This window comes from Stigmatopora argus, chromosome 20 (genome assembly GCF_051989625.1).
Source record: "Stigmatopora argus isolate UIUO_Sarg chromosome 20, RoL_Sarg_1.0, whole genome shotgun sequence".
NCBI lineage: Eukaryota > Metazoa > Chordata > Actinopteri > Syngnathiformes > Syngnathidae > Stigmatopora > Stigmatopora argus.
In genome coordinates, this window is record NC_135406.1 from 1203881 (window position 1) to 1217565 (window position 13685).

Consider the following 13685-nt stretch of genomic DNA (forward strand, 5'->3'; position numbering starts at 1 on the left):
CCGTTTGTTTTAAGAGTAAATTCCACCGAACTGCATCGCCCCTGCGATTTTATCCAAACGGACAAACCGCTCATGTGGAGATGCCCGAGAAACTCAAATGGACTCCCAAAGTTAAGCACGCGAGACAACCTTCACCGCAACTCGCCTAAAATTTAAAGCCGGTCCCCGTTTGAACGTTTAAATATTTCACGTTAAGTAGCGGGCGCTTTCGAGTCCCCGTAAGGCCAACAAGCGCAAACGGACTGGCGCGCTCTCGGGGGCGGGGGGGCGGTAAACGCCAGTAAACACGTGCCCCGCGGGGACTCAGATAGACGCCGCCCGCTGTGGGAGCCATTTAACACCACACCGGAGAAAAGGCGGGCGGCTGTTTTCCGATTGGTTTTCCCTAACGCCGAGTGCCGCGCTCCGACATGGCCGATTTACAAAAGCGCCCTCTCGTACACGGATGATAAATAAGTTTCATGGGCGACCCCCCCTCGGCCGAGCCACTGGATGAGCCGTCAATCATCCGGCGGCGCTGCCGTGGTCTGGCGGTGACCTTAATTAGCGTGGGCACCCTTTGGTTTGACCTGGAGCGCGGTGCTTTTTCCGACGGCTTCCCCAAAGTCCTCTGAATTGGGGGGCATCCATAATGAATGGTCTCCTCCATTATTGACAGGACTGGGCTTGACTGTTCCTTTCCGACATCCGTTACCTGGCCCGGTCTCGCTTATTTTCCCGCCCCGGATCGAGGCGGCTTTTACGCCCCGCCAGATAATCGCCGTGGAGAAAAATGGTGGCGTGCTAACCTTCTCTCTCGGCCCGGAAGACGAAGGTCCGAAGCGAGGTGACCACCTCGAACTTGTTGTCGCCGAGAGCCCGCACCTGCCGGATGGCCGTGACCGGGATCATCCCTTTGGAGTACATTTCCTGCACGCAAAAAGAGGCGGGGCGCAATCAACAACTGGGAAATTGGGATAGCGTTATCCAGAATCAATTGTTCGAATGGATCGGACGTCTACGAGCGGCGAACTCGTTTAGAGAATCGGAATTTAGTTCAGGTGCCGAGCCGAGCGGTCGGGAATAGGCGGCCCGGAAATGAGGCCTTTTTTAGCTACTTTGCAAAGGTAACGACACGGTAAACATGAATAATGCAACGGCGCTCTTATTTTTGGTTTCACGAGCCGGCGCTCTCGGGAGAACATCGCCTGCTTTTCCCGCAATTTTAAGGGCGTTTCTTTGTCACATTAAGGCTGGGACGCCGATCGGAAACGACACCTTTTTCTAAAGCGGCGCATCCTCGCTTGTTCCGCCGCGCTCGCGGGGAGGAAAACACGCCAAAGTACGGCAAATCCCACTGGGCGAGTTTGTTTTTTCGGTGTGGAAGTTGGACGGTTTTTTCGGTGTGGAAGTTGGACACTTTTTCGTTGAAAAGGGGGGAGTGTCAACGTGGGGGGGCGGGCTTTCGTCTGGCTACGGTTGACCTATGACCTTCTGGGGACGACCTCCTGATCGGGGAGATTAGGGTTAGCGAAAGGGTCTAGGTTTGGGTCTGGGTCTGGGTCTAGGTCTAGGGTTAGGGTTATGTTAAGTTGGGTAGATGACCAACGAAAAAAAAAGTGCAAACGCGACTGGATAAAATAGCCGGCGGAACGATTTAACGCTAATTAAAAGGTCTTCATTCCAGTTTGGGCAAAGGGAGTCGTTTCATCTATAAATAGTCTGCGATGAAAAGACGAGGTCGGCCAAAAAAGCGCGCGGCCCTGAAGAAAGCAAGCGTCTTTTCCGCATTTTCCCATTTTACGCCGACCTCCAAGCCGGCCGGATCCCGACTGCAGTGGCTGCGGAGGGGCGGGGCCCCCTTTTCCCCGCGTATTTGCCCCTCCTCCTCCTCCTCCTCTTCCTCCTCCCCGAGCAAAAATAAAGTAAAAACAAGCCGGTAAACTTCATCGAACAATTAAGGCTGAGCGCTGGAGCTAAAGCACACAACAATGGAGGCACCGTGCGGAGAGGGGAGCGGGGTGGAGGGGCGGGCCTTAAAGAAAAGAAAAAAAAGAAGAAAGAAATAATCAAATAAAAGTTGGAGTAGATTTGCAACGGAGGCAGGAGGACACCCAATGGCGGTGGAGAAAAACACACCCGTGGTCTCGGAGGGAGCTTTCTGAGGGGAAAGCAGATACCCGCATTCCCTGCAATTAGTTGAACTTGTTACCAGATTCAATTGAGAATAAAAATAATCCATTTTTTTGTAAAATGAAACTTCTGGGGAGGTAGAAGCGTCAGGATTTCAGACTACTTCCTGTTCCTTTTAAGGCGCAAGGTGATCGTAGTGGTGTTTTGCTGTTGTTTGGAGGGCGAGGTTGGAATTGCAGCCCCCTTTCCATTGATTTTGGGACAATTCTGGACAGTTTTACCACATGTCGCAGGTAGCCAATGAGCGGAGGAGAATGGAAAAGTACCTCTGATGGGATCTCGGGAACTGTCGACGGGGGGATTTGCCGCATCAGGCTGACGCACTGCAAAGACTGATCCCCGATTCTAAAACCCTGCCCATCCTGCGCGCTTCATCCCCTTGAAGCCAGGCTTTGGACAAAAAAAACACAAACGTGCACACACACACCAACCAAGACCCCAAGGACTAAATCTAACAGGCCCCGAAGCCCCTCCCTCGACCAAAGCGGTCAAAAAGGAGCCGATGGATGAGATGGATTGGACGCGAGAATAAGTGAGACCGATGAATCGCCGTCTCTCCCACGCCACCTCCCCCCCCCCCCTTTCCCCGATGATGACATCGCCGGAGACCTTTCAAGCCGCGACGGTGATTAAGTGCGATTAGTTCTGTCTGGGGCGGACAACTCCCGCGGGAGTTCACACTACAAAGGGGGAATGTGTGGGTGTTAAAAGTTTCGGGGCGGCGTTGCGACGTTTTCCCGGGTCACCCCAGACGCCGCCACGCCACGCTACGCCCCTACCCGAAGCGACGGATGGGTGGTTTTTCGCACGAGTGGGCACGTAGGGCAGTCGTTAGCAAGTGATTAACGAGGCGCCGTGAGACAGGTCGCACTTGATTGATTGGGATGTGCCAAGGGGGTGAGGCGGTTGGGGCCAAAGACAACGGGAAATCCAATTTCTGTTGGGTGTGGGTTCACCTTACCTTGTCGCTGTGGAAGTATGCCAGACTTTCGCCGTTCAGGCGCACCCACCGCCGCTGAAAGACGCATTTCCTGCCAGGACAAAAGCAATCACCAGTCTGATCCGGTTGAATCTGGGAGGGCTGGCAGAAACCATTCTACTACAATCACTTTCTCTTGGTAAGGAAGCAATTCGGGTGTTTATGTTGGGGCACTTCAGTTTTAGGGCAATTCCAGGTCAGTCCTTCTGGTTTTAAGAGAATTTCATTTACTTGTGGGCGATTCTGGATCATGCCAACCCCCCCAGACATCAATCCATGTCCACTGGACGTTGACCCAACCTACCCTTGAGGCGAAAGCTTATCCAGCCAGCCCATCTTCCGCACCTGATGTTCCGCTGTGCCGTAAAAGCAAGCGTAGGGGGAAATATCGGCCAGGCGGTCCACCGGACTACGGGGTTCGCGGGAGTAGAGATCGCAGTCCACCATGATGGGCGAGTCGTCCGGCGGGCCCACCGTGTCGTACTCTACGAGGCCGCCGCAGTCTTCCACCGTGGCGTACTCGTCTTCGTGAGGGTCGCCGGGAAGGCCGGGGTCTGCGCGTCTGCGGGGGCACAATAGAATGAAAGACTGACTTGTGACCGACCCCAAAACACATGAACCTATGATTGGGCCCCATTTTAGGGTTTAAAGCTACGTTCCCGTTCGGATGTACGCCAAGACCGCCGGGGTGTTTGGACTTTCCAAACTAAGCGGCAGACTCTGCGGTTGTTTTGGCGGCTGGCGCGTTCCAACGCCGGGCCGTCTGCGGGGGTCCCTGCGGCTCGCGGAAAGGTACACGGCGTCTCGCGGCCGCCTTCGCTCGGCACGTGCTATGAATATTTCATCGGGCGGCGCTGTTGTTTGCCCGGATGAAAGCGCGGCGCTGCGCGGCGGCAACGCATCTCGGGGAATATCCACTCTTATATCGCGTCCCCCTCCGACGAGCGAGACCTGAGTTCCTGAATTCCTGTCAGGCGGCTTTGAAAAACTTTTGGGTTTTCTGTCTTCCTGCGCTACACTATTAAGCAACCTCCCCCCAAAAAAGTGACCCAAAATCACTCAGTAGCGACTTGGAAATCCCCCAAAACTGACGAAAAGTGACTAGGAGACCTAAAACCGACAGGAAATGACCCCAAATCAGCATGAAGCCACTTGGATCTTCGCCAAACAAAAACCAACAGAAAGTGACCTAAAATTCCCCAAACTTGTGGACCCGAATTAGGGTCAAGTCAAGAACCGCTGTATCTCTCCTTCTGGTCCGTGGGCGGGTTTGAGCATCTGAAGGTGTTTCCATCTTCCCAGACGCCGTTTTTTTTTCCGCTATTCTGCGTGTACGGCCTGGGGCGGCGTTTTGTGTCCTCGGGAAAAGCCGGTGTCATCTTTCACAGTGACAGGATGCGGCCCGTGGGGTTGCAGACTAATATTGTCTGGACGCTGTCTATTCTCCTTCCTCTTCTTCTCCGCCGCCCACAAAGCGTCTCGTCAGAATCTGGCGGAATGTTCGCCGTTAGATTTTCCAGCTTGCGACTAGCTTCGTCGTTTCGAGACCAAATCCCAAATTTGCGGATATTCTCTTACTCGTGACCAATGTTTCCTCTAATTTTTTGTTTGTCTGGGGAGAAAGACAACCTCCCTGAGCACACTGAGCACCCCTTGCGAGCCTTGTGAGGATAAGCGGTTCGGAAAAGGATTGAATAAAACAGTACTTTTTCAAACAGTGTGCCAAATCCAATCCAGAATGCTATTCATTTATTTTCCATGCGTACAAGGGTCGTGGGGGTGCTGGAGCTGGTCTCAGTAAGGCCCAAATGGAGTCATCGCAATTAGTCACGAGTAATATTCCCTCTGAGCTGCGCGCGTGCGCAATTGCGCACTACTCTCGTCTTCTCTGCGCACAGCAAATCATATGGAGCGCACAAAATAAAATCCATGTATGTATGTATGTATGTTGAATGATGTATGTTGAATGATGTATGTTGAATGATGTATGTTGAATGATGTATGTTGAATGATGTATGTTGAATGATGTATGTTGAATGATGTATGTTGAATGATGTATGATGTATGTTGAATGATGTATGATGTATGTTGAATGATGTATGATGTATGTTGAATGATGTATGATGTATGTTGAATGATGTATGATGTATGATGTATGTTGAATGATGTATGATGTATGATGTATGTTGAATGATGTATGATGTATGATGTATGATGTATGATGTATGATGTATGTTGAATGATGTATGATGTATGATGTATGTTGAATGATGTATGATGTATGATGTATGTTGAATGATGTATGATGTATGATGTATGTTGAATGATGTATGATGTATGTTGAATGATGTATGATGTATGTTGAATGATGTATGATGTATGTTGAATGATGTATGATGTATGTTGAATGATGTATGATGTATGTTGAATGATGTATGATGTATGTTGAATGATGTATGATGTATGTTGAATGATGTATGTTGAATGATGTATGTTGAATGATGTATGTTGAATGATGTATGTTGAATGATGTATGTTGAATGATGTATGTTGAATGATGTATGTTGAATGATGTATGTTGAATGATGTATGATGTATGTTGAATGATGTATGATGTATGTTGAATGATGTATGATGTATGTTGAATGATGTATGATGTATGTTGAATGATGTATGATGTATGATGTATGTTGAATGATGTATGATGTATGATGTATGTTGAATGATGTATGATGTATGATGTATGATGTATGATGTATGATGTATGTTGAATGATGTATGATGTATGATGTATGTTGAATGATGTATGATGTATGATGTATGTTGAATGATGTATGATGTATGATGTATGTTGAATGATGTATGATGTATGTTGAATGATGTATGATGTATGTTGAATGATGTATGATGTATGTTGAATGATGTATGATGTATGTTGAATGATGTATGATGTATGTTGAATGATGTATGATGTATGTTGAATGATGTATGATGTATGTTGAATGATGTATGATGTATGTTGAATGATGTATGATGTATGTTGAATGATGTATGATGTATGTTGAATGATGTATGATGTATGTTGAATGATGTATGATGTATGTTGAATGATGTATGATGTATGTTGAATGATGTATGATGTATGTTGAATGATGTATGATGTATGTTGAATGATGTATGATGTATGTTGAATGATGTATGATGTATGATGTATGATGTATGATGTATGATGTATGATGTATGATGTATGATGTATGATGTATGATGTATGATGTATGATGTATGATGTATGATGTATGATGTATGATGTATGATGTATGATGTATGATGTATGATGTATGATGTATGATGTATGATGTATGATGTATGATGTATGATGTATGATGTATGATGTATGATGTATGATGTATGATGTATGATGTATGATGTATGATGTATGATGTATGATGTATGATGTATGATGTATGATGTATGATGTATGATGTATGATGTATGATGTATGATGTATGATGTATGATGTATGATGTATGATGTATGATGTATGATGTATGATGTATGATGTATGATGTATGATGTATGATGTATGATGTATGATGTATGATGTATGATGTATGATGTATGATGTATGATGTATGATGTATGATGTATGATGTATGATGTATGATGTATGATGTATGATGTATGATGTATGATGTATGATGTATGATGTATGATGTATGATGTATGATGTATGATGTATGATGTATGATGTATGATGTATGATGTATGATGTATGATGTATGATGTATGATGTATGATGTATGATGTATGATGTATGATGTATGATGTATGATGTATGATGTATGATGTATGATGTATGATGTATGATGTATGATGTATGATGTATGATGTATGATGTATGATGTATGATGTATGATGTATGATGTATGATGTCTGATGCATGCATGTATGTATGTATGCATGCATGCATGCATGCATGTATGTATGTATGTATGTATACGTACGTACGTACGTACATACAAAAGATATAAAGTGGAAACGTCGGCGTGTTGAACACTTTTCAGACCTTGGATTGAAAAAAAAATAAAGCACTTGCGCTGCTCATTAAATCTTTGGAATGCGGCGCTTGCATGCTCGCATGCTCGCATACTCGTATGTATATACATACATGCATGTACGTACGTACAAGGCTCGCAAGGGGTGCTGGACCCTATCCCAGCTGACTTCGGGGATAACCTGAATTGGTAGCCAGCCAATCGCAGGGCACAAGGAGACATACAACTAATCCCGCTCACACATAAGGACAGTTTAGCCGACAGTTAGCCTAGCATGTACGTTTTTGGGATGTGGGAGGAAACCAAAGTACCCAGAGAAAAGCCACGCAGGCTCGGGGAGAACATGCAAGTTAGTCAAAGCAGGAAACTGACCTGTCTCCAGACGGGATATCGGGCACCGGTCGGTGCCTGAGCCGGTAAGAGCGAGTCGGTCGCGGTCCTTTCCTCGATTTCGGCTCCAATGTCCGGTAGATGGGATCGTCCGCCGTACCCGGAGGGGACCCCCGTTCCTCACCCGGAGAAGGTGCAGAGTTGGCCCTTTCGGGGAAAACCTCTATCTCCGGGAAGTCTTCCAGAGTTGAGGAGGACCAGCGGGAGCCCGGGATGTCCCTCGGGACACTTTGTTCCGGCGGCGCTCCGGGAGGCGAGGTCCGGTTCCCTTCCACGTGGGCCGGCCGGAGTTCTTTGGCATGCGGGCGCTGGAACCATCCCCCTGTGTTTTGGTCGCTCTGCTCTATTGTGGGCTCCTCGAGAGCCAGCGCCTCCAAAGCGCGAAGGATGCGGCGGCGGTGGCCCGTGGGGAGCACGCACAGCTCCCGGAGGCGCTCGTCGCTCAGGTGGGCGCAGTCTCCCAGGGAGCGGTAGCCCCCCCGTCGCAAGCGGGGCGCGTACTGGGACAGGCGGAGGCCGGAAAGCCACTCTTCCACCTCCCCGCTCGGCTCCGGGGATTCCAGCATGGTGTTCCGGCGGGGCGCTGGCGAGGAGACCAGAAGAAGCGGGGTCAGGACAAAAGACCGCGAACGGGATCGGAGGCTTTTTTGCGACACGACTCGGCAGGAAACGGCTGAGGCAACGCGTTTCCCCGTCGGGTTGCGCGCCGCTTCCCTTTTCGTCCTTCTCACTTTGAGTCGGTTTAGGGCAGCACTTGAAAATGTCATCACCATTTCCTTCAGCGGACCGAAAATTTAGCGCACAAATCCAATCTAACTAGTCATACCTCTACTTACGAATGCCTCTAGGTACAAAAGCCTTGCAAATGCAAATACGATCCAGCTTACAAAATCCCCCCAAAAGTATATTTTGATAGCACGAGAGATTTTTCTTGATTAATAAATTGATTTTAAAAAAAACAAGGGGGAGAAAGGCCATTTCCTCTTTTGTAATTACAAAAAAATCATTTGATTTATTTGTAATGCCGAAAACAGGTCCTAACAGGTATGAAGCTCCTCCTTATTATTAGTATTGATTAAGATGTTCTTGAAAATATCACTTTGCTATTTTGTATTTGGCAATAATTCAGTATACATTTGCAAAAACAAGCCCAAACTTGGATCCAGCACCCCAAAATGACCTGCGGACCAGCATTTGCAACAGTGCCTACAATTTGTGCATTTAATTATACTCCTAAATTCAGGTTTACAAATGAAAACTCAAAAACACAAAACCCTACCTACCTCTACTCTTTCCCTCCAGACAAAATACCTTGACCCCGAGCCGCCTCACTTTGGCCTGCAAGAAAAATCAAACCACTTGACCCTAGAGCTCCATTCCCGCATTTGCTAAGCATGCCAAAGTATTTGAAAACCTGGAGCCAGGAGTATCCAGGTGAGCTTCCCGGTTCGAAGCTCAAGGTGAGGCGGATCGCATGACGTTTGTTTGCATCGGCGTGTCCCGGCTTGAACCCCACCACGCCTCCTCCCACTCATACCACGCCGCCCACGGCCACATTTTTCACAACGCCTTCTGGAATGCTAATGTTTGCCTCGGGCTAATAATGGTTGGCTTTCCTGCAGCAGTTATACATTCGAGTACGAGTAACATAATACTGGGCCATAAATACACGGAAAAATACATACGTGTCATAAACAAAACAACATTGGACGACACGTGGAGGGAATACTTTGACATATCTCAAGAGTACTGCGTCTTTCGTACTTGTTCCTTCATGTTCCGGTAGATGACTCAAAAGATTATTATATTAATGAGTGTGCGTTTGTGAAAAAAATCCCAAACCACTTCCCTACTAATTTATGTTGTGGACCACTTGTTATGTGACTTCTGATTTATTGATCAAAAATGTATTTATTATTGTTAGTATTTATTTGATGTTTATTTACTCATCATTATGATTGATTGATTATTAATTTGTTTTGTTGTTCATTGTGCAGTTTGTGATGAAGCTTTAAATCTCATTATATACTATAATATGACAATAAAGGCATTCAATTCAATTCAATTTTCGCAGACGTGACAGGGCTGCCCTCTGGTGGCCGCTTTGAGGTTTTTATTTTATTGTTTTACGCTAAACTGTTTGTTTTTGTTTCAACTGCTAAACGGACTAATAACATTGTTGTATTGCATTTGAGAAAAATAACACACAGTCACCTCTAGAGCCAGCCAGACTTTGTTGATTGCGTTTTTGGGTCCAAAATTCGACTGCATTGACGCGCTTTATTAGGAGCGCAGGTGCGTCAAATGTCCTCTTGACACCCGTGAGGATCAAACTAAGTCAAAATAACCATGTTTGCAAGTATATAATACACATTGTGAGAAATACGGAGTGAAAAATGACATGTTTAACCTTGTTCGTGTCTTTTGGCGTTTGTGCTTGGGCAGATGGACGACTCTATTCAAATAAAAACGGCAAAATAAATCCTTCTTGGTGGACATCCGTTCTTGTAGGAGACCAAAGATGACCTTCTCGCCGCTGGTGTTGTACTTTGCCAAATGATTGAATGATGTGAGGAGCGCAAACCAAAAGAATAATAGACAAACAAAAAGAACGCCAAACAAATGCGGATTTGGTGTTACTAGTTCCGGTGTGTCTTTCAATTTCGTCCTCTTCATAGGTCAGGATAAAGCAGGGGTCGGGAACCTTTTTGACAGAGAGAGCCATAAACAATTCCTATTTTCTAATGTTATTTTTTGAGAGCCATTCTCAGAATTGAAAAGTAAAAATACATGTGTGATTTATTTTTGGGTCATTTCACCACTTTTGAAGTACAAAAAGTCTCCAAATTCTCTTGACAACATTGTTATGCTGCTAATAAATCAGTATCAATGATATCATGCATGCAGAAGAGTCATAAAAAACAAAATTATGATTAAAGTGGTGGTAGAGGTAGTGTCAACGCTACAGTGACGCTCTATTAGTGCGTTCGGGACTCAACTTTCTCACCAGTGATTTACCTATTTTACCTCACAGGTTAGTGGAGAGCCATATGCACCCATGGAAAGAGCCACATATGGCTCCCGAGCCATAGGTTCCCTATAAAATAATTAAAAAAAAAGGACGTCGTGGTTATTGACTGTCACTTTAGATCGCACATGAGATGTACCAGTGGTGTACCGTCAGGGCCTTCAAGGCCTTCTCTGCTGGCCTCAGAAATATCTGAATCATATATTATATATCAATGTGTTTGTAGTGAATATATGTGTGTATTATGTATATATATATATATATATATATATATATATATATATATATATATATATGTATGTATAAATGTATATGTATGTATGTATTATGTATATATATATATATATATATATATATATATATATATATATATATATATATATATATATATATATGTATATACGTCCATGTATAGCAAGAGGAATCTTCCTCCAATATAATATACTGCCATAAATAGACGAAAATTCCCTTCTTATATTGGAGGAAAACACAATGGTCGTATACATAGTCGTTTATGAGAAACAAGGCCGTCATTACACATCCAGTCCACACGAGGACACTGTATTGCCAACAGTTTTGCAAAGCGCCTTTTATTGAAAGAAGAAGATCCTCGAATGCGGAAGTCGTGGTAAACAAACAGACGCTGATCCAAACAATTCGTCTCCTGCGCATCATTTTAGATAAATGTAGTCTTTTTGAGCGTACTATTCGGTCAATAGAAACAAGATGAGATGAGTGGACTCATCCGCCTCAAATTATCGTCATTGTTAATGACACTTACAGTTGATGAACTGTTCCATCTAATGAACATGTTCTCTTTTCATTGTTTTTTTTTTATCCATTTATTCGCAGCCAGGTGCAGATGTAATGTGTTTGGTCCTCTCTTGGTGCATACTGGACTTGTTCCTAGGGGCAGACGGCTGACTTCCACTTGCCATCCTATGACAATCACCTTTATTTTGTGTTTATTTTATGACAAAAGTAGACAAGACACTTGTGTATTTGGTCGAACTTTATTTTCAATGTGTTCCCCAGCGTCACCCCCAACTTCCTCATACAAATGATGTGCAATATTCATCTTGAGCCCTCTCCAATAAAGTAATAAACCACAAAAAATCTTAGTTCCTTGATTTTGTGTTGTGACTCTGTAGGCGAGTATGAAGACACGCTATTTTATTCTCGACAAGACATGTTAAACTTGATGCCCTCTTGTGGCGGTTTTAAAGCGTTGCACTTTGCAATGGCTTTTCCAACCAACTACGTATTAATGTAGAATATACCTGGACTCCTCTCACATATTGTCCTGAGTGTGCCTGAATAGACATATTCTAACTTGCTGTCCTCTTGTGGTGCTTTTAAGGCATGGCACTTTGCAATGGCTTTTCCAACCAACTCCGTATACTGTTTTCTAGTACTACAATATACCTCCTCTCACATATTGTCCTATGAGTGTGCCTGTATAGACATATGGTGTGTTGCTGCCTTGTGGCAGTTTTAAGCATTACACTCTCCAATTGCTTTTCCAAACAACTCCTTGTTACCAGTGCATCACTGTAGTATATTCATAGACTTCGCTCGCATCATATTGTGCTAAGTATGCCTGATCAGACGTGAAATTTCGGCGGAAATTCAGCTAAGGTGACGAATGGCATAAGACATTGTCTGCGATGCAGGGGACCCGGGTTCGATTCTCACTCGCAGCTGAATTTACGAACATAAATGCCAAAAAGCTGCCAAGAGTGAGAATCGAACCCGAATCTACTGCATTCTCAATCAGTATCTTTAACCGTTCGACCACAAACGCTTTGCCGAAGAGAAATTGGAAGTCATATTTAACCTGTTTTTGACAGTCTTCCGAATGTGAGTGACTGAAAATTGGAGATGTACATTCTGAGACCAACTCTTAGCATCTGCTCGTTGGTCAGATGAATAGAGTAAGTGACTACGGTGTGGGAGGTCCGGGTACGATCCCTGGCTGGTCACTTTTCTGTTTGAAGGACGCGTCTAAATTATTTGTTAAATTTATTTTTTGTGCGCGATTACGTCACTTCCGAAAAACTATTTAAAGAGGAAGTAATTACGTCCATTTATGGCAGTATATTATATTGGAGAAAAATTCCTCTTGCTATACATGGACGTTTAGAGGAGGAAAATAAATTAATTTAACCTTTCACCTTCCTGCTCTCTCTTTTTATGACGTCACTGCAACGCACTTTCAAAACGCACGTCTGTCGTTAATTATTATTGTCCATGATTGACTGGGACCAAAAGATCCAAATGTAATAGACAAAATAACGCATTCGAGTTTAAAAAGGGTTGAGGTTAACGCAGGAGAAAAAAATATTCATTCATAGTCGTCTATGAGAAACAGGGCCGTCATTACACATCCAGTCCACACGAGGGCACTGTAGTCCCAAAGGTTGTTTGCAAAGCGCCTGTTATTGAAAGAAGAAGATCCTCGAATGCGGAAGTCGTGGTAAACAGCAGCCGATCAAAACAATTCGTCTCCTGCGCATAATTTTAGATAAATGTAGTCTTTTTAAGCGTACTATTCGATCAATAGAAACAAGATGAGGTGAGTGGACTCATCCGCCTCATATTATCGTCATTGTTAATGACACTTACAGTTGATGAACTGTTCCATCTAATGAACATGTTCTCTTTTCATTGTTTTTTTTTTAAATCCATTTATTCGCAGCCAGGTGCAGATTTAATGTGTTTGGTCCTCTCTTGGTGCATACTGGACTTGTTCCTACGGGCAGACGGCTGACTTCCACTTGCCATCCTATGACAATCAACTTTATTTTGTGTTTATTTCATGACAAAAGTAGACAAGACACTTGTGTATTTGGTCGAACTTTATTTTCAATGTGTTCCCCACCGTCACCCCGAACTTCCTCATACAAATGATGTGCAATATTCATCTTGAGACCTCTCCAATAAAGTAATAAACCACAAAAATTCTTAGTTCCTTGATTTTGTGTTGTGACTGTAGGCGAGTATGAAGACATGCTATTTTATTCTCGACAAGACATGTTAAACTTCATTCCCTCTTGTGGCG

At 44.4% G+C, this 13685-nt stretch overlaps 1 protein-coding gene across 4 annotated transcripts in view; it reads right to left on the bottom strand.

The window, feature by feature from the left end:
• arap2 (ArfGAP with RhoGAP domain, ankyrin repeat and PH domain 2) overlaps positions 1 to 10245 on the bottom strand; it is a 36283-nt gene extending 26038 nt beyond the window's left edge. The window contains exons 1-7 of one of the 4 annotated variants that reach the window (XM_077589661.1): positions 10007 to 10245; positions 9811 to 9929; positions 8880 to 8934; positions 7579 to 8179; positions 3456 to 3713; positions 3134 to 3203; positions 789 to 909 (exon numbers count right to left, since the gene is read on the bottom strand). In XM_077589661.1, coding sequence (XP_077445787.1) covers positions 789 to 909; positions 3134 to 3203; positions 3456 to 3713; positions 7579 to 8179; positions 8880 to 8934; positions 9811 to 9867 — 1162 coding nt within the window. In that variant the 5' untranslated portion in view covers positions 9868 to 9929; positions 10007 to 10245. Of the gene's footprint in view, positions 1 to 788; positions 910 to 3133; positions 3204 to 3455; positions 3714 to 7578; positions 8180 to 8879; positions 8935 to 9010; positions 9045 to 9810; positions 9930 to 10006 lie in introns of those variants that run through there. The other 3 variants (XM_077589662.1, XM_077589663.1, XM_077589664.1) reach the window with 3 other exon arrangements.
• Positions 10246 to 13685: the final 3440 nt, after the last annotated feature.